Source organism: Scyliorhinus torazame, chromosome 26 (genome assembly GCF_047496885.1).
Source record: "Scyliorhinus torazame isolate Kashiwa2021f chromosome 26, sScyTor2.1, whole genome shotgun sequence".
Classification (NCBI taxonomy): Eukaryota; Metazoa; Chordata; class Chondrichthyes; order Carcharhiniformes; family Scyliorhinidae; genus Scyliorhinus; species Scyliorhinus torazame.
Window position 1 is genome coordinate 25,386,826 of NC_092732.1, and position 21,796 is coordinate 25,408,621.

Here is a 21,796-nt window from a genome sequence, read left to right on the forward strand (position 1 = left end):
ACACCCTCTCCCTATCTCTGTAACCTCCTCCAGCCCGTACACCCCCTCCCTATCTCTGTAACCTCCTCCAGCCCTTACACCCCCACCCTATCTCTGTAACCTCCTCCAGCCCCTACACCCCCTCCCTATCTCTGTAACCTCCTCCAGCCCCTACACCCCCTCCCTATCTCTGTAACCTCCTCCAGCCCCCACACCCCCTCCCTATCTCTGTAACCTCCTCCAGCCCCTACACCCCCTCCCTATCTCTGTAATCTCCTCCAGCCCCTACACCCCCTCCCTATCTCTGTAACCTCCTCCAGCCCCGACACCCGCTCCCCATCTCTGTAACCTCCTCCAGCCCCTACACCCCCTCCCTATCTCTGTAACCTCCTCCAGCCCCGACACCTGCTCCCCATCTCTGTAACCTCCTCCAGCCCCTACACCCCCTCCCTATCTCTGTAACCTCCTCCAGACCCTACACCCCCTCCCTATCTCTGTAACCTCCTCCAGCCCCTACACCACCTCCCTATCTCTGTAACCTCCTCCAGCCCCTACACCCCCTCCCTATCTCTGTAACCTCCTCCAGCCCCTACAGCCCCTCCCTATCTCTGTAACCTCCTCCAGCCCCTACACCCCCTCCCTATCCCTGTAACCTCCTCCAGCCCCGACACCCCCTCCCTATCTCTGTAACCTCCTCCAGCCCCTACACCCCCTCCCTATCTCTGTAACCTCCTCCAGCCCCTACACCACCTCCCTATCTCTGTAACCTCCTCCAGCCCCTACACCCCCTCCCTATCTCTGTAACCTCCTCCAGCCCCTACACCCCCTCCCTATCTCTGTAACCTCCTCCAGCCCCTACACCACCTCCCTATCTCTGTAACCTCCTCCAGCCCCGACACCCGCTCCCTATCTCTGTAACCTGTCCAGCCCCTACACCCCCTCCCTATCTCTGTAACCTCCTCCAGCCCCTACACCCCCTCCCTATCTCTGTAACCTCCTCCAGCCCCTACACCCCCTCCCTATCACTGTAACCCCCTCCAGCCCCTACACCCCCTCCCTATCTCTGTAACCTCTTCCAGCCCCTACACTCCCTCCCTATCTCTGTAACCTCCTCCAGCCCCGACACCCCCTCCCTATCTCTGTAACCCCCTCCAGCCCCTACACCCTCTCCCTATCTCTGTAACCTCCTCCAGCCCCTACACCCCCTCCCTATCTCTGTAACCTCCTCCAGCCCCTACACCCCCTCCCTATCTCTGTAACCTCCTCCAGCCCCTACACCCCCTCCCTATCTCTGTAACCTCCACCAGCCCCTACACCCCCTCCCTATCACTGTAACCTCCTCCCTACACCCCCTCCCTATCTCTGTAACCTCCTCCAGCCCCTACACCCCCTCCCTATCTCTGTAACCTCCTCCAGCCCCTACACCCCCTCCCTATCTCTGTAACCTGCTCCAGCCCCTACACCCCCTCCCTATCTCTGTAACCTCCTCCTGCCCCTACACCCCCTCCCTGTCTCTGTAACCTCCTCCAGCCCCTACACCCCCCTCCCTATCTCTGTAACCTCCTCCAGCCCCTACACCCCCCTCCCTATCTCTGTAACCTCCTCCAGCCCCTACACGCCCTCCCTATCTCTGTAACCTCCTCCTGCCCCTACACCCCCTCCCCGTCTCTGTAACCTCATCCAGCCCCTACATCCCCTCCCTATCTCTGTAACCTCCTCCAGCCCCTACACCCCCTCCCTATCTCTGTAACCTCCTCCAGCCCCGACACCCCCTCCCTATCTCTGTAACCTCCTCCAGCCCCTACACCCCCTCCCTATCTCTGTAACCTCCCCCAGCCCCTACACCCCCTCCCTATCTCTGTAACCTCCTCCAGCCCCTACACCCCCTCCCTATCTCTGTAACCTCCTCCAGCCCCTACACCCCCTCCCTATCTCTGTAACCTCCTCCAGCCCCCTACACCCCCCTCCCTATCTCTGTAACCTCCTCCAGCCCCGACACCCCCTCCCTATCTCTGTAACCTCCTCCAGCCCCTACACCCCCTCCTTATCTCTGCAACCTCTTACAAACCTCCGGGGTCTCTGCTCTCCTCCAATACCGGCCTCTCGAGCATCCCCCCCATTCCCATCGCTCCACCATTGACGGCCGTGCCTTCAGCTGCCTGGGGGGGGGGGGCTGACCCCTGGAATTCCCTCCCTAAACCTCTCTCTCTCTGTCTGTCTCTCCCTCACCCTCTGTCTCTCTGTCTCTTTTCATCTCTCTTGCTACCTCACACACACTTTACACTTGTACACACAGGTACTCACACACACTCGTACACACACGCTCGTACACACACACACACGCACGTACACACACACACACACGCACTTGTACGCACACACTCAGACACACATGCTCTTATACGCAAGCTTGTACACCCACGCTCGTACACACTCTCGTACACACACGCCTGTTCACACACTCTTGTACATACATGCTTGTACATACATGCTTGTACATACATGCTTGTACATACATGCTTGTACATACATGCTTGTACACACACGCTCATACACACACTCTCGTAAAGCCAGGCTCGTACACACAGGCTCGTACACACAGGCTCGTACACACAGGCTCGTACACACAGGCTCGTACACACAGGCTCGTACACACAGGCTCGTACACACAGGCTCGTACACACAGGCTCGTACACACAGGCTCGTACACACAGGCTCGTACACACAGGCTCGTACACACAGGCTCGTACACACAGGCTCGTACACACAGGCTCGTACACACAGGCTCGTACACACAGGCTCGTACACACAGGCTCGTACACGCACGCTCGTAGACACATGCTTGTTCACACACTCTCGCACACACAGGCTCGTACACACACGCTCATACACACACGCTCATACACGCACGCTCATACATGCACGCTCGTACTTGCACGCTCGTACTTGCACGCTCTGACACGCAAGCTCGGACAGGCACCCTCGTACACGCATGCTCATACACGTACGCTCGTACACACACGCTCATACACACAGGCTTCGACACACATGCTCATACACGTACGCTCGTACATGCAAGCTCGTACACACACGCTTGTACACACTCTTGTACACACTCTCGTACACACACGCTTGTTCACACACTCTCGTACACACACTTTGTAAAGACACTCTTGTAAAGACACTCTCGCACACACGCTCGTACAAGCTCTCATACACACATGCCACACACATGCGCGTACACACATGCTCGTACACACACGCGTGTACACACACACTTGGACATAAACACACCCTTGCACACACTCATACCCATACACACTTACATACATGTACACACACACACACACTTGTGCGCACACACACTCGTACACACAGGCACTCGCATACAATTACAAAAATACTCAGGCACTCTGACGCACACACAGACACACTCACTCTCAGACACACTCACTCTCAGACACACTCACTCTCAGACACACTCACTCTCAGACACACTCACTCTCAGACACACTCACTCTCAGACACACTCACTCTCAGACACACTCACTCTCAGACACACTCACTCTCAGACACACTCACTCTCAGACACACTCACTCTCAGACACACTCACTCTCAGACACACTCACTCTCAGACACACTCACTCTCAGACACACTCACTCTCAGACACACTCACTCTCAGACACACTCACTCTCAGACACACTCACTCTCAGACACACTCACTCTCAGACACACTCACTCTCAGACACACTCACTCTCAGACACACTCACTCTCAGACACACTCACTCTCAGACACACTCACTCTCAGACACACACACCTCTTCATAAACTCACAGACAACTGCCACACACTCGGATACCGACAGCAATGTCGTCGATTCTTCATTGTCCTCTAAAATCAGAAATATATCGGCTGTTCCTTCACTGTCGCCGGGTCAGAATCCCGGGACTCCCTCCCTAACAGCACGGTGGGTGTACCTACACCACACGGGACTGCAGCGGCTTCAAGATGGCGGCTCACCCCCCCACCTTCCCAAGGGGCAATTAGGGATGGGGAATGAATGCTGGGCCCGGCCAGCGAGGCCCCAGGCTCCGTAAAACGGATGGTGTTAAACAATTCACACGCACACAAACACGGAGCCGCAGTGGGATTGATGTGGGTGCTGCTGGGACTGGGTTGGCCCCTGTTGGACCCCTCTCCGCGTTTGTCTTTCAGGGCACGATGAAGCTGACCCGCATCCTCAGGGACGCCCTCGCGTTGGCCAGTCTGCTCCACCTGGCCTGCCCTTTGAACTCCAGCGACCCCAACGTGTGCAGCCGCTGGGAGAGGTAAGAGGCCGTCGCGGAGGGCAGAGTTCAACGGCGGGGGAGGGTGAGCGGGGGAAGGCGTGCAGTGGAGGGGCGAGCCGGGGGGGGGAGGGGTTGTGAGGAAGTGGCGAGGGGTTGGAGCGATTCAGCGGGGCCGAGATCGGGAACTCTCTGAGTCCCTCGAGGTAGTTTGGGGGGGGGGGCAGCCAACACGCATCGGAGGTGCCTCGAGCGATTGCTGCCTTCAATTGACAGTCCTCCCTCCTCCTTTTCGGCCCCCAGCTATTTGATCACCAGGCAGGAATCGTACACAACGCCTCATCATGAGCCCTACCAGGTGGCCTGCGAAGACGCCAAGAACCACTTCACCTGCATCCGGCACAGGTGAGGGCGCGGCGAGGCCTAATGTGGTTTAGCTTCCCTGATACCCAGGAGCAGCTTGGGGTGGGGGGGGGGTAGGCATCGGGCTACTCGGGGATGTCCCACAGCGAAGGAACTTCCTTGTCTTTGGGGATGGGGTTGGCCAGCCCGCGCACAGCAAGATCCCACGAAAAGCCACGATGGATTTGTTCATCGATGTGGGTTGGGGCATACGTATTAGAACATAGAACATAGAACGATACAGCGCAGTACAGGCCCTTCGGCCCACGATGTTGCACCGAAACAAAAGCCATCTAACCTACACTATGCCATTATCATCCATATGCTTATCCAATAAACTTTTAAATGCCCTCAATGTTGGCGAGTTCACTACTGTAGCAGGTAGGGCATTCCACGGCCTCACTACTCTTTGCGTAAAGAACCTACCTCTGACCTCTGTCCTATATCTATTACCCCTCAGTTTAAAGTTATGTCCCCTCGTGCCAGCCATTTCCATCCGCGGGAGAAGGCTCTCACTGTCCACCCTATCCAACCCCCTGATCATTTTGTATGCCTCTATTAAGTCTCCTCTTAACCTTCTTCTCTCCAACGAAAACAACCTCAAGTCCATCAGCCTTTCCTCATAAGATTTTCCCTCCATACCAGGCAACATCCTGGTAAATCTCCTCTGCACCCGCTCCAAAGCCTCCACGTCCTTCCTATAATGCGGTGACCAGAACTGTACGCAATACTCCAAATGCGGCCGTACCAGAGTTCTGTACAGCTGCAACATGACCTCCTGACTCCGGAACTCAATCCCTCTACCAATAAAGGCCAACACTCCATAGGCCTTCTTCACAACCCTATCAACCTGGGTGGCAACTTTCAGGGATCTATGTACATGGACACCTAGCTCCCTCTGCTCATCCACACTTTCAAGAACTTTACCATTAGCCAAATATTCCGCATTCCTGTTATTCCTTCCAAAGTGAATCACCTCACACTTCTCTACATTGAACTCCATTTGGCACCTCTCAGCCCAGCTCTGCAGCTTATCAATATCCCTCTGTAACCTGCTACTTCCTTCCACACTATCGTATTGCCTTACGGGACGCTGGGGAAAGGCCCCCAATTCGCCTCCCCGCCCTACCCCTCCCCCAATCACACACCCCCAATTCGCCCTACCCCTCCCCAATCAACCAGCACACAATTTCCGACTCCACACCGACCCTACACCCTCACCGACCCCACACCGACCCCACACCGACCCCACACCCACACCGACCCCACCCCCACACCGACCCCACACCCTCACCGACCCCACACCCTCACCGATCCCACACCGACCCCACACCCACACCGACCCCACACCCACACCAACCCCACACCCACACCGACCCCACACCCACACCGACCCCACACCGACCCCACACCCACACCGACCCCACACCCACACCGACCCCACACCTACCCCACACCGACCCCACACCGACCCCACACCGACCCCACACCCACACCGACCCCACACCCACACCGACCCCACACCCACACCGACCCCACACCCACACCGACCCCACACCGACCCCACACCCACACCGACCCCACACCCACATCGACCCCACACCCACACCGACCCCACACCGACCCCACACCCACACCGGCCCCACACCCACACCGACCCCACACCCACATCGACCCCACACCCACACCGACCCCACACCGACCCCACACCGACCCCACACCCACATCGACCCCACACCCACATCGACCCCACACCGACCCCACACCCACACCGACCCCACACCCACACCGACCCCACACCCACACCGACCCCACACCCACACCGACCCCACACCCACACCGACCCCACACTCACACCGACCCCACACTCACACCGACCCCACACCGACCCCACACCGACCCCACACCCACACCGACCCCACACCCACACCGACCCCACACCCACACCGACCCCACACCGATCCCACACCGACCCCACACCCACACCGACCCCACACCCACACCGGCCCCACACCCACACCGGCCCCACACCCACACCGACCCCACACCCACACCGACCCCACACCCACACCGACCCCACACCCACACCCACACCGACCCCACACCCACACCCACATCGATCCCACACCCACACTGACCCCACACCCACACCGGCCCCACACCGACCCCACACCCACACCCACACGGGCCCCACACCCACATCGACCCCACACCCACACTGACCCCACACCCACACCGGCCCCACACCGACCCCACACCCACACCCACACCGACCCCACACCCACACCGACCCCACACCGACCCCACACCCACACCGACCCCACACCCACACCCACACCCACACCGACCCCACACCCACACCCACATCGACCCCACACCCACACCGGCCCCACACCGACCCCACACCCACACCCACACGGGCCCCACACCCACACCGACCCCACACCCACACTGACCCCACACCCACACCGACCCCACCCCCACACCGACCCCACACCGACCCCACACCCACACCGACCCCACACCGACCCCACACCCACACCGACCCCACACCCACACTGACCCCACACCCACACCCATACGGGCCCCACACCCACACCGACCCCACACCCACACCGACCCCACACCGACCCCACACCCACACCCACACCGACCCCACACCCACACCGACCCCACACCCACACCGACCCCACACCGACCCCACACCCACACCGACCCCACACCGACCCCACACCCACACCGACCCCACACCCACACCGACCCCACACCCACACCGACCCCACACCGACTCCCACACCCACACCGACCCCACACCCACACCGACCCCACACCCACACCGACCCCACCTCGACCCCACACCGACCCCACACCCACACCGACCCCACACCCACACCGACCCCACACCGACCCCACACCCACACCGACCCCACACCGACCCCACACCCACACCCACACCGACCCCACACCCACACCCACACCGACCCCACACCGACCCCACACCGACCCCACACCGACCCCACACCCACACCGACCCCACACCGACCCCACACCCACACCGACCCCACACTGACCCCACACCGACCCCACACCGACCCCACACCCACACCGACCCCACACCCACATCGACCCCACACCCACACCGACCCCACACCCACACCGACCCCACACCCACGCCGACCCCACACCCACACCGACCCCACACCCACACCGACCCCACACCCACACCGACCCCACACCCACACCGACCCCACACCCACACCGACCCCACACCCACACCGACCCCACACCGACCCCACACCCACACCGACCCCACACCCACACCGACCCCACACCCACACCCACACCGACCCCACACCCACACCGACCCCACACCCACACCGACCCCACACCCACACCGACCCCACACCCACACCGACCCCACACCGACCCCACACCCACACCCACACCCACACCGACCCCACACCCACACCGACCACACACCCACAACGACCCCACACCCACAACGACCCCACACCCACAACGACCCCACACCCACACCGGCCCCACACCGACCCCACACCCACACCCACACCCACACCCACACCGACCCCACACCGACCCCACACCCACACCGACCCCACACCGACCCCACACCGACCCCACACCCACACCGACCCCACACCCACACCGACCCCACACCCACACAGACCCCACACCCACACCCACACCGACCCCACACCGACCCCACACCCACACCCACACCGACCCCACACCCACACCGACCCCACACCGACCCCACACCGACCCCACACCCACACCGACCCCACACCCACACCGACCCCACACCCACACCGACCCCAACCCCACACCGACCCCACACCGACCCCACACCGACCCCACACCCACACCGACCCCACACCCACACCGACCCCACACCCACACCGACCCCACACCCACATCGACCCCACACCCACACCGACCCCACACCCACAACGACCCCACACCGACCCCACACCCACACCGACCCCACACCCACACCGACCCCACACCCACACCGACCCCACACCGACCCCACACCGACCCCACACCCACACCGACCCCACCCCCACACCGACCCCACACCCACACCGACCCCACACCGACCCCACACCCACACCGACCCCACACCGACCCCACACCCACACCGACCCCACACCCACACCGACCCCACACCCACAGAGACCCCACACCCACACAGACCCCACACCCACACAGACCCCACACCCACACAGACCCCACACCCACACCGACCCCACACCGACCCCACACCGACCCCACACCCACACCGACCCCACACCCACACCGACCCCACACTGACCCCACACCCACACCGACCCCACACCCACACCGACCCCACACCCACACCCACACCGACCCCACACCCACACCGACCCCACACCCACACCGACCCCACACCGACCCCACACCCACACCGACCCCACACCCACACCGACCCCACACCGACACCACACCGACCCCACCCCCACCCCCACACCCACACCCACACCGACCCCACACAGACCCCACACCGACCCCACACCCACACCGACCCCACACAGACCCCACACCGACCCCACACCCACGCCGACCCCACACCCACACCGACCCCACACCCACACCGACCCCACACCGACCCCACACCGACCCCACACCCACACCGACCCCACACCCACACCGACCCCACACCCACACCGACCCCACACCGACCCCACACCCACACCGACCCCACACCCACACCGACCCCACACCCACACCGACCCCACACCCACACTGACCCCACACCCACACCCACACCGACCCCACACCGACCCCACACCCACACCCACACCCACACCCACACCGACCCCACACCCACACTGACCCCACACCCACACCGACCCCACGCCGACCCCACACCCACACCGACCCCACACCCACACCCACCCCACACCGACCCCACACCGACCCCACACCGACCCCACACCCACACCGACCCCACACCCACACCGACCCCACACCGACCCCACACCCACACCGACCCCACACCGACCCCACACCCACACCGACCCCACACCCGACCCCACACCCGACCCCACACCCACACCGACCCCACACCGACCCCACACCCACACCGACCCCACACCCACACCGACCCCACACCGACCCCACACCCGACCCCACACCCACACCGACCCCACACCGACCCCACACCCACACCGACCCCACACCGACCCCACACCCACACCGACCCCACACCGACCCCACACCCACACCCACCCCACACCCGACCCCACACCCACACCGACCCCACACCGACCCCACACCGACCCCACACCCACACCGACCCCACACCCACACCGACCCCATTCCGACCCCACACCGACCCCACACCCACACCGACCCCACACCCACACCGACCCCACACCCACACCGACCCCACACCCAGACCGACCCGACACCCAGACCGACCCCACACCCACACCGACTCCACACCGACCCCACACCGACCCCACACCCACACCGACCCCACACCCACACCGACCCCACACCGACCCCACACCCACACCGACCCCACACCCACACCGACCCCACACCCACACCACACCGACCCCACACCCACACCGACCCCACACCGACCCCAGCCCCACACCGACACCGACCCCACCCCCACACAGACCCCACACCGACCCCACACCCACACCGACCCCACACCGACCCCACACCGACCCCACACCCACACCGACCCCACACCCACACCCACACCGACCCCACACCCACACCGACCCCACACCGACCCCACACCCACACCCACCCCACACCCGACCCCACACCCACACCGACCCCACACCGACCCCACACCGACCCCACACCCACACCGACACCGACCCCACACCCACACCGACCCCACATCCACACCGACCCCACACCCACACCCACACCGACCCCACACCCACACCCACCCCACACCCACACCGACCCCACACCGACCCCACACCGACCCCACACCCATACCGACCCCACACCCACACCGACCCCACACCCACACCGACCCCACACCCACACCGACCCCACACCCACACCGACCCCACACCCACACCGACCCCACCCCACACCCACACCGACCCCACACCCACACCGACCCCACCCCCACACCCACACCGACCCCACGCCGACCCCACACCGACCCCACACCCACAGCGACACCACACCGACCCCACACCGACCCCACACCGACCCCACACCGACCCCACACCCACACCGACCCCACACCCACACCCACACCCACACCGACCCCACACCGACCCCACACCCACACCGACCCCACGCCGACCCCACACCGACCCCACACCCACACCGACCCCACGCCGACCCCACACCGACCCCACGCCGACCCCACACCCACACCGACCCCACACCCACACCGACCCCACACCGACACCACACCCACACCGACCCCACACCCACACCGACCCCACACCCACACCGACCCCACACCCACACCGACCCCACACCGACCCCACACCCACACCGACCCCACACCGACCCCACACCGACCCCACACCCACACCGACCCCACACCGACCCCACCCCGACCCCACACCCACACCGACCCCACACCCACACCGACCCCACACCCACACCGACCCCACACCCACACCGACCCCACACCCACACCGACGGCACACCGACCCCACACCCACACCGACCCCACACCCACACCGACCCCACACCCACACCCACACCCACACCGACCCCACACCGACCCCACACCCACACCGACCCCACACCCACACCGACCACACACCCACACCGACCCCACACCCACACCGACCCCACACCGACCCCACCCCGACCCCACACCCACACCGACCCCACACCCACACCGACCCCACACCCACACCGACCCCACACCCACACCGACCCCACACCGACCCCACACCCACACCGACCCCACACCCACACCGACCCCACACCGACACCGACCCCACACCCACACCCACACCGACCCCACACCCACACCCTCACCGACCCCACACCGACCCCACCCCCACACCCACACCGACCCCACACCGACCCCACACCGACCCCACACCCACACCGACCCCACACGCACACCGACCCCACACGCACACCGACCCCACACCCACACCGACCCCACACCCACACCGACCCCACACCCACACCGACCCCACACCCACACCGACCCCACACCCACACCGACCCCACACCCACACCGACCCCACACCGACCCCACACCCACACCGAGCCTACACCCACACCGACCCCACACCCACACCGACTCCACACCGACCCCACACCCACACCGACCCCACACCCACACAGACCCCACACCGACCCCACACCCACACCGGCCCCACACCCACACCGGCCCCACACCCACACCGGCCCCACACCCACACCGACCCCACACCGACCCCACACCCACACCGACCCCACACCGACCCCACACCGACCCCACACCCACACCCACACCGACCCCACACCCACACCGACCCCACACCGACCCCACACCCACACCGACCCCACACCCACACCGACCCCACACCGACCCCACACCCACACCGACCCCACACCCACACCGACCCCACACCGACCCCACACCCACACCGACCCCACACCCACAACGACACCACACCCACACCGACACCACACCCACACCGACACCACACCCACACCGACCCCACACCCACACCGTCCCCACACCCACACCGACCCCACACCCACACAGACCCCACACCCACAGCGACCCCACACCCACACCGACCCCACACCGACCCCACACCCACACCGACCCCACACCCACACCGACCCCACACCCACACCGACCCCACACCGACCCCACACCGACCCCACACCCACACCGACCCCACACCGACCCCACACCCACACCGACCCCACACCCACACCGACCCCACACCCACACCGACCCCACACCGACCCCACACCGACCCCACACCGACCCCACACCCACACCGACCCCACACCGACCCCACACCCACACCGACCCCACACCCACACCGACCCCACACCCACACCGACCCCACACCGACCCCACACCGACCCCACACCGACCCCACACCCACACCGACCCCACACCGACCCCACACCCACACCGACCCCACACCGACCCCACACCGACCCCACACCCACACCCACACCGACCCCACACCCACACCGACCCCACACCGATCCCACACCCACACCGACCCCACACCCACACCGACCCCACACCCACACCGACCCCACACCCACACCGACCCCACACCCACACCGACCCCACACCCACACCGACCCCACACCGACCCCACACCCACACCGACCCCACACCGACCCCACACCCACACCGACCCCACGCCGACCCCACACCCACACCGACCCCACACCCACACCGACCCCACACCCACCCCACACCGACCCCTCACCCACACCTCCCTGGTGGAGCAGGCTCGAGGGGCCAGATGGCCGACTCCTGCTCCTCGTTCTTATGTTCTCCCTTTCCCTCTCTCATTCTCCCTTTCCCTCTCACATTTTCTCTTTCCCTCTCTCAATCTCTCTCTCTTTCCCTCTCTCATTCTCTCCCTCCCTCTCTCGTTCTCCTGTTCCCTCCCTCATTCTCCCTTTCCCTCTCTCATTGTCCCTTTGTCTCTCGCATTCTCTCTTTCCCTCTCTCATTCTGTCTTTTGCTCTCTCATTCTATTTCGCTCTCTCATTCTCTCTCTCCCTCTCTCATTCTCCCTTTCCCTCTCTCATTCTCCCGTTCCCTCTCTCATTCTCTCGTTCCCTCTCTCATTCTCTCGTTCCCTCTCTCATTCTCTCGTTCCCTCTCTCATTGTCTCTTTCCCTCTCTCATTCTTTCTCTCCCTCTCTCATTCTTCCTTTCCCTCTCTCATTCTCTGTTTCCCTCTCTCGTTCTCCCTTTCCCTCCCTCGTTCTCCCCTTCCCTCTCTCATTCTCCCTTTCCCTCTCTCATTCTCTCTTTCCCTCTCTCATTCTCTCTTTCCCTCTCTTGTTCTCCCTTTCCCTCCCTCATTCTCCCTTTCCCTCTCACATTTTCTGTTTCCCTCTCTCAATCTCTCTCTATTTCCCTCTTTCATTCTCCCTTTCCCTCTCTCATTCTCCCTTTCCCCCTCACATTTTCTCTTTCCCTCTCTCAATCTCTCTCTATTTCCCTCTTTCATTCTCCCTTTCCCTCTCTCATTCTCCCTTTCCCTCTCACATTTTCTCTTTCCCTCTCTCAATCTCTCTCTCTTTCCCTCTCTCATTCTCCCTTTCCCTCTCTCATTCTCCCTTTCCCTCTCTCATTCTACCTTTCCCTCTCTCATTCTCCCTTTCCCACTCACATTTTCTCTTTACCTCTCTCAATATCTCTCTCTTTCCCTCTTTCATTCTCCCATTCCCTCTTTCATTCTCCCTTTCCCTCTCACATTTTCTCTTTCCCTCTCTCAATCTCTCTCTCTTTCCCTCTCATTCTCCCTTTCCCTCTCACATTTTCTCTTTCCCTCTCTCAATCTCTCTCTCTTTCCCTCTCTCATTCTCTCCCTCCCTCTCTCGTTCTCCTGTTCCCTCTCTCATTCTCTCTCTCCCTCTCTCGCTCTCCCTTTCCCTCCCTCATTCTCCCTTTCCCTCTCTCATTGTCCCTTTGTCTCTCGCATTCTCTCTTTCCCTCTCTCATTCTGTCTTTTGCTCTCTCATTCTATTTCGCTCTCTCATTCTCTCTCTCCCTCTCTCATTCTCCCTTTCCCTCTCTCATTCTCCCGTTCCCTCTCTCATTCTCTCGTTCCCTCTCTCATTCTCTCGTTCCCTCTCTCATTCTTTCTCTCCCTCTCTCATTCTTCCTTTCCCTCTCTCATTCTCTGTTTCCCTCTCTCGTTCTCCCTTTCCCTCCCTCGTTCTCCCCTTCCCTCTCTCATTCTCCCTTTCCCTCTCTCATTTTCTCTTTCCCTCTCTCAATCTCTCTCTCTTTCCCTCTCTCATTCTCCCTTTCCCTCTCACATTTTCTCTTTCCCTCTCTCAATCTCTCTCTCTTTCCCTCTCTCATTCTCTCCCTCCCTCTCTCGTTCTCCTGTTCCCTCTCTCATTCTCTCTCTCCCTCTCTCGCTCTCCCTTTCCCTCCCTCATTCTCCCTTTCCCTCTCTCATTGTCCCTTTGTCTCTCGCATTCTCTCTTTCCCTCTCTCATTCTGTCTTTTGCTCTCTCATTCTATTTCGCTCTCTCATTCTCTCTCTCCCTCTCTCATTCTCCCTTTCCCTCTCTCATTCTCCCGTTCCCTCTCTCATTCTCTCGTTCCCTCTCTCATTCTCTCGTTCCCTCTCTCATTGTCTCTTTCCCTCTCTCATTCTTTCTCTCCCTCTCTCATTCTTCCTTTCCCTCTCTCATTCTCTGTTTCCCTCTCTCGTTCTCCCTTTCCCTCCCTCGTTCTCCCCTTCCCTCTCTCATTCTCCCTTTCCCTCTCTCATTCTCTCTTTCCCTCTCTCATTCTCTCTTTCCCTCTCTTGTTCTCCCTTTCCCTCCCTCGTTCTCCCTTTCCCTCTCACATTTTCTCTTTCCCTCTCTCAATCTCTCTCTATTTCCCTCTTTCATTCTCCCTTTCCCTCTCTCATTCTCCCTTTCCCTCTCACATTTTCTCTTTCCCTCTCTCAATCTCTCTCTATTTCCCTCTTTCATTCTCCCTTTCCCTCTCTCATTCTCCCTTTCCCTCTCACATTTTCTCTTTCCCTCTCTCAATCTCTCTCTCTTTCCCTCTCTCATTCTCCCTTTCCCTCTCTCATTCTCCCTTTCCCTCTCTCATTCTACCTTTCCCTCTCTCATTCTCCCTTTCCCTCTCTCATTCTCCCTTTCCCTCTCACATTTTCTCTTTACCTCTCTCAATATCTCTCTCTTTCCCTCTTTCATTCTCCCATTCCCTCTTTCATTCTCCCTTTCCCTCTCACATTTTCTCTTTCCCTCTCTCAATCTCTCTCTCTTTCCCTCTCATTCTCCCTTTCCCTCTCACATTTTCTCTTTCCCTCTCTCAATCTCTCTCTCTTTCCCTCTCTCATTCTCTCCCTCCCTCTCTCGTTCTCCTGTTCCCTCTCTCATTCTCTCTCTCCCTCTCTCGCTCTCCCTTTCCCTCCCTCATTCTCCCTTTCCCTCTCTCATTGTCCCTTTGTCTCTCGCATTCTCTCTTTCCCTCTCTCATTCTGTCTTTTGCTCTCTCATTCTATTTCGCTCCCTCATTCTCTCTCTCCCTCTCTCATTCTCCCTTTCCCTCTCTCATTCTCCCGTTCCCTCTCTCATTCTCTCGTTCCCTCTCTCATTCTCTCGTTCCCTCTCTCATTCTTTCTCTCCCTCTCTCATTCTTCCTTTCCCTCTCTCATTCTCTGTTTCCCTCTCTCGTTCTCCCTTTCCCTCCCTCGTTCTCCCCTTCCCTCTCTCATTCTCCCTTTCCCTCTCTCATTTTCTCTTTCCCTCTCTCAATCTCTCTCTCTTTCCCTCTCTCATTCTCCCTTTCCCTCTCTCATTCTCCCTTTCCCTCTCTCATTCTCCCTTTCCCTCTCACATTTTCTCTTTACCTCTCTCAATATCTCTCTCTTTCCCTCTTTCATTCTCCCATTCCCTCTTTCATTCTCCCTTTCCCTCTCACATTTTCTCTTTCCCTATCTCAATCTCTCTCTCTTTCCCTCTCTCATTCTCCCTTTTCGTCTTTCATTCGCTCTTTACCTCTCTGAATCTCACTTTTTCGTTCTCATTCTCCCTTTACCTGTCTCGTTCTCCCTTTCTCTCTCTCATTCTCCCTTTTTCTCTCTCATTCTCCCTTTTCCTCTCTCGTTCTCCCTTTCCCTCTCTCATTCTCCCTTTCCCGCTCTCATTCTCTTTCCCTCTCTCATTCTCTCTCCCCCTCTCTGGTTCTCCCTTTCCCTCTCTCATTCTCCCTTTACCTCTCACATTCTCTCTTTCCCTCTCTCAATCTCTCTCCCTTTCCCTCTCTCATTCTCCATTTTCGTCTTTCATTCGCTCTTTACCTCTCTCATTCTCTCCCTCCCTCTCTCGTTCTCCTGTTCCCCCTCTCATTCTCTCTCTCTCGTTCTCCCTTTCCCTCCCTCATTCTCTCTTTCCCTCTGTCATTGTCTCTCTCCCTCTCTCATTCTTTCTCTCCCTCTCTCATTCTTCCTTTCCCTCTCTCATTCTCTTTTTCCCTCTCTCATTCTCTTTTTCCCTCTCTCGTTCTCCCCTTCCCTCCCTCGTTCTCCCCTTCCCTCTCTCGTTCTCTCTTTCCCTCTCTCGTTCTCTCTTTCCCTCTCTCGTTCTCCCTTTCCCTCTTTCATTCTCCCTTTCCCTCTATCATTCTTCCTTTCCCTCTATCATTCTCCCTTTCCCTCTATCATTCTCCCTTTCCCTCACTCAATCTCTCTCTCTTTCCCTCTCTCATTCTCCCTTTCCCTCTCTCATTCTCCCTTTCCCTCTCTCATTCTCCCTTTCCCTCTCACATTTTCTCTTTACCTCACTCAATATCTCTCTCTTTCCCTCTTTCATTCTCCCTTTCCCTCTCTCATTCTCCCTTTCCCTCTCACATTTTCTCTTTCCCTCTCTCAATCTCTCTCTCTTTCCCTCTCTCATTCTCCCTTTCCCTCTCTCATTCTCCCTTTCCCTCTCTCATTCTACCTTTCCCTCTCTCATTCTCCCTTTCCCTCTCACATTTTCTCTTTACCTCTCTCAATATCTCTCTCTTTCCCTCTTTCATTCTCCCATTCCCTCTTTCATTCTCCCTTTCCCTCTCACATTTTCTCTTTCCCTCTCTCAATCTCTCTCTCTTTCCCTCTCATTCTCCCTTTCCCTCTCACATTTTCTCTTTCCCTCTCTCAATCTCTCTCTCTTTCCCTCTCTCATTCTCTCCCTCCCTCTCTCGTTCTCCTGTTCCCTCTCTCATTCTCTCTCTCCCTCTCTCGCTCTCCCTTTCCCTCCCTCATTCTCCCTTTCCCTCTCTCATTGTCCCTTTGTCTCTCGCATTCTCTCTTTCCCTCTCTCATTCTGTCTTTTGCTCTCTCATTCTATTTCGCTCTCTCATTCTCTCTCTCCCTCTCTCATTCTCCCTTTCCCTCTCTCATTCTCCCGTTCCCTCTCTCATTCTCTCGTTCCCTCTCTCATTCTCTCGTTCCCTCTCTCATTCTTTCTCTCCCTCTCTCATTCTTCCTTTCCCTCTCTCATTCTCTGTTTCCCTCTCTCGTTCTCCCTTTCCCTCCCTCGTTCTCCCCTTCCCTCTCTCATTCTCCCTTTCCCTCTCTCATTTTCCCTTTCCCTCTCTCAATCTCTCTCTCTTTCCCTCTCTCATTCTCCCTTTCCCTCTCACATTTTCTCTTTCCCTCTCTCAATCTCTCTCTCTTTCCCTCTCTCATTCTCTCCCTCCCTCTCTCGTTCTCCTGTTCCCTCTCTCATTCTCTCTCTCCCTCTCTCGCTCTCCCTTTCCCTCCCTCATTCTCCCTTTCCCTCTCTCATTGTCCCTTTGTCTCTCGCATTCTCTCTTTCCCTCTCTCATTCTGTCTTTTGCTCTCTCATTCTATTTCGCTCTCTCATTCTCTCTCTCCCTCTCTCATTCTCCCTTTCCCTCTCTCATTCTCCCGTTCCCTCTCTCATTCTCTCGTTCCCTCTCTCATTCTCTCGTTCCCTCTCTCATTCTCTCGTTCCCTCTCTCATTGTCTCTTTCCCTCTCTCATTCTTTCTCTCCCTCTCTCATTCTTCCTTTCCCTCTCTCATTCTCTGTTTCCCTCTCTCGTTCTCCCTTTCCCTCCCTCGTTCTCCCCTTCCCTCTCTCATTCTCCCTTTCCCTCTCTCATTCTCTCTTTCCCTCTCTCATTCTCTCTTTCCCTCTCTTGTTCTCCCTTTCCCTCCCTCGTTCTCCCTTTCCCTCTCACATTTTCTCTTTCCCTCTCTCAATCTCTCTCTATTTCCCTCTTTCATTCTCCCTTTCCCTCTCTCATTCTCCCTTTCCCTCTCACATTTTCTCTTTCCCTCTCTCAATCTCTCTCTATTTCCCTCTTTCATTCTCCCTTTCCCTCTCTCATTCTCCCTTTCCCTCTCACATTTTCTCTTTCCCTCTCTCAATCTCTCTCTCTTTCCCTCTCTCATTCTCCCTTTCCCTCTCTCATTCTCCCTTTCCCTCTCTCATTCTACCTTTCCCTCTCTCATTCTCCCTTTCCCTCTCACATTTTCTCTTTACCTCTCTCAATATCTCTCTCTTTCCCTCTTTCATTCTCCCATTCCCTCTTTCATTCTCCCTTTCCCTCTCACATTTTCTCTTTCCCTCTCTCAATCTCTCTCTCTTTCCCTCTCATTCTCCCTTTCCCTCTCACATTTTCTCTTTCCCTCTCTCAATCTCTCTCTCTTTCCCTCTCTCATTCTCTCCCTCCCTCTCTCGTTCTCCTGTTCCCTCTCTCATTCTCTCTCTCCCTCTCTCGCTCTCCCTTTCCCTCCCTCATTCTGCCTTTCCCTCTCTCATTGTCCCTTTGTCTCTCGCATTCTCTCTTTCCCTCTCTCATTCTGTCTTTTGCTCTCTCATTCTATTTCGCTCTCTCATTCTCTCTCTCCCTCTCTCATTCTCCCTTTCCCTCTCTCATTCTCCCGTTCCCTCTCTCATTCTCTCGTTCCCTCTCTCATTCTCTCGTTCCCTCTCTCATTCTTTCTCTCCCTCTCTCATTCTTCCTTTCCCTCTCTCATTCTCTGTTTCCCTCTCTCGTTCTCCCTTTCCCTCCCTCGTTCTCCCCTTCCCTCTCTCATTCTCCCTTTCACTCTCTCATTTTCTCTTTCCCTCTCTCAATCTCTCTCTCTTTCCCTCTCTCATTCTCCCTTTCCCTCTCTCATTCTCCCTTTCCCTCTCTCATTCTCCCTTTCCCTCTCACATTTTCTCTTTACCTCTCTCAATATCTCTCTCTTTCCCTCTTTCATTCTCCCATTCCCTCTTTCATTCTCCCTTTCCCTCTCACATTTTCTCTTTCCCTATCTCAATCTCTCTCTCTTTCCCTCTGTCATTCTCCCTTTTCGTCTTTCATTCGCTCTTTACCTCTCTGAATCTCACTTTTTCGTTCTCATTCTCCCTTTACCTGTCTCGTTCTCCCTTTCTCTCTCTCATTCTCCCTTTTTCTCTCTCATTCTCCCTTTTCCTCTCTCGTTCTCCCTTTCCCTCTCTCATTCTCCCTTTCCCTCTCTCATTCTCTTTCCCTCTCTCATTCTCTCTCCCCCTCTCTGGTTCTCCCTTTCCCTCTCTCATTCTCCCTTTACCTCTCACATTCTCTCTTTCCCTCTCTCAATCTCTCTCCCTTTCCCTCTCTCATTCTCCCTTTTCGTCTTTCATTCGCTCTTTACCTCTCTCATTCTCTCCCTCCCTCTCTCGTTCTCCTGTTCCCCCTCTCATTCTCTCTCTCTCGTTCTCCCTTTCCCTCCCTCATTCTCTCTTTCCCTCTGTCATTGTCTCTCTCCCTCTCTCATTCTTTCTCTCCCTCTCTCATTCTTCCTTTCCCTCTCTCATTCTCTTTTTCCCTCTCTCATTCTCTTTTTCCCTCTCTCGTTCTCCCCTTCCCTCCCTCGTTCTCCCCTTCCCTCTCTCGTTCTCTCTTTCCCTCTCTCGTTCTCCCTTTCCCTCTTTCATTCTCCCTTTCCCTCTATCATTCTTCCTTTCCCTCTATCATTCTCCCTTTCCCTCTCTCAATCTCTCTCTCTTTCCCTCTCTCATTCTCCCTTTCCCTCTCTCATTCTCCCTTTCCCTCTCTCATTCTCCCTTTCCCTCTCACATTTTCTCTTTACCTCTCTCAATATCTCTCTCTTTCCCTCTTTCATTCTCCCATTCCCTCTTTCATTCTCCCTTTCCCTCTCACATTTTCTCTTTCCCTATCTCAATCTCTCTCTCTTTCCCTCTCTCATTCTCCCTTTTCGTCTTTCATTCGCTCTTTACCTCTCTGAATCTCACTTTTTCGTTCTCATTCTCCCTTTACCTGTCTCGTTCTCCCTTTCTCTCTCTCATTCTCCCTTTTTCTCTCTCATTCTCCCTTTTCCTCTCTCGTTCTCCCTTTCCCTCTCTCATTCTCCCTTTCCCTCTCTCATCCTCCCTTTCCCTCTCTCATTCTCTTTCCCTCTCTCATTCTCTCTCCCCCTCTCTGGTTCTCCCTTTCCCTCTCTCATTCTCCCTTTACCTCTCACATTCTCTCTTTCCCTCTCTCAATCTCTCTCCCTTTCCCTCTCTCATTCTCCCTTTTCGTCTTTCATTCGCTCTTTACCTCTCTCATTCTCTTCCTCCCTCTCTCGTTCTCCTGTTCCCCCTCTCATTCTCTCTCTCTCGTTCTCCCTTTCCCTCCCTCATTCTCTCTTTCCCTCTGTCATTGTCTCTCTCCCTCTCTCATTCTTTCTCTCCCTCTCTCATTCTTCCTTTCCCTCTCTCATTCTCTTTTTCCCTCTCTCGTTCTCCCTTTCACTCCCTCGTTCTCCCCTTCCCTCTCTCATTCTCCCTTTCCCTCTCTCGTTCTCTCTTTCCCTCTCTCGTTCTCCCTTTCCCTCTTTCATTCTCCCTTTCCCTCTATCATTCTTCAGTTCCCTCTATCATTCTCCCTTTCCCTCTCTCATTCTCTCTTTCCCTCTCTTGTTCTCCCTTTCCCTCTCTCATTCTCCCTTTCCCTCTCATTCTCCCTTTCCCTCTCATTCTCCCTTTCCCTCTCTCATTCTCCCATTCGCTCTCTCGTTCTCTCCCTCCCTTTCTCATTCTCCCTTTCCCCCTCTCATTCTCTCTATCCCACTCTCATTAGCTCTTTCTCTCTCTCATTCTCTCACTCCCTCTCTCATTCTGTCTTTCCGTCACCCATTCTTTCTCTCCCTCTCTCATTCTCTCTTTCCCTCTCTCATTCTCCCTTTCCCTCTCTCATTCTCTCTCTTCCTCTCTCGTTCTCCCTTTCCCTCTCTCGTTCGCCCTTTCCCTCTCTCATTCGCCCTTTCCCTCTCTCATTCGCCCTTTCCCTCTCTCATTCTCCCTTTCCCTCTCTTGTTCTACCTTTCCCTCTCTCGTTCTCCCTTGCCCTCTCATTCTCTCTTTCCCTCTCTCGTTCTCTCTTTCCCTCTCTCATTCTCCCTTTCCCTCTCAGATTTTCTC

At 57.6% G+C, this 21,796-nt stretch overlaps 1 protein-coding gene across 1 annotated transcript in view; it reads left to right on the forward strand.

Annotated features, from left to right (window-relative positions):
- Nucleotides 1-21,796, forward strand: part of LOC140402856 (multiple epidermal growth factor-like domains protein 11) — a 150,328-nt gene that overhangs the window by 2,346 nt on the left and 126,186 nt on the right. The window contains exons 2-3 of the mRNA XM_072490481.1: nucleotides 4,199-4,311; nucleotides 4,573-4,674. Coding sequence (XP_072346582.1) covers nucleotides 4,205-4,311; nucleotides 4,573-4,674 — 209 coding nt within the window. The 5' untranslated portion in view covers nucleotides 4,199-4,204. The remainder of the gene's footprint in view (nucleotides 1-4,198; nucleotides 4,312-4,572; nucleotides 4,675-21,796) is intronic.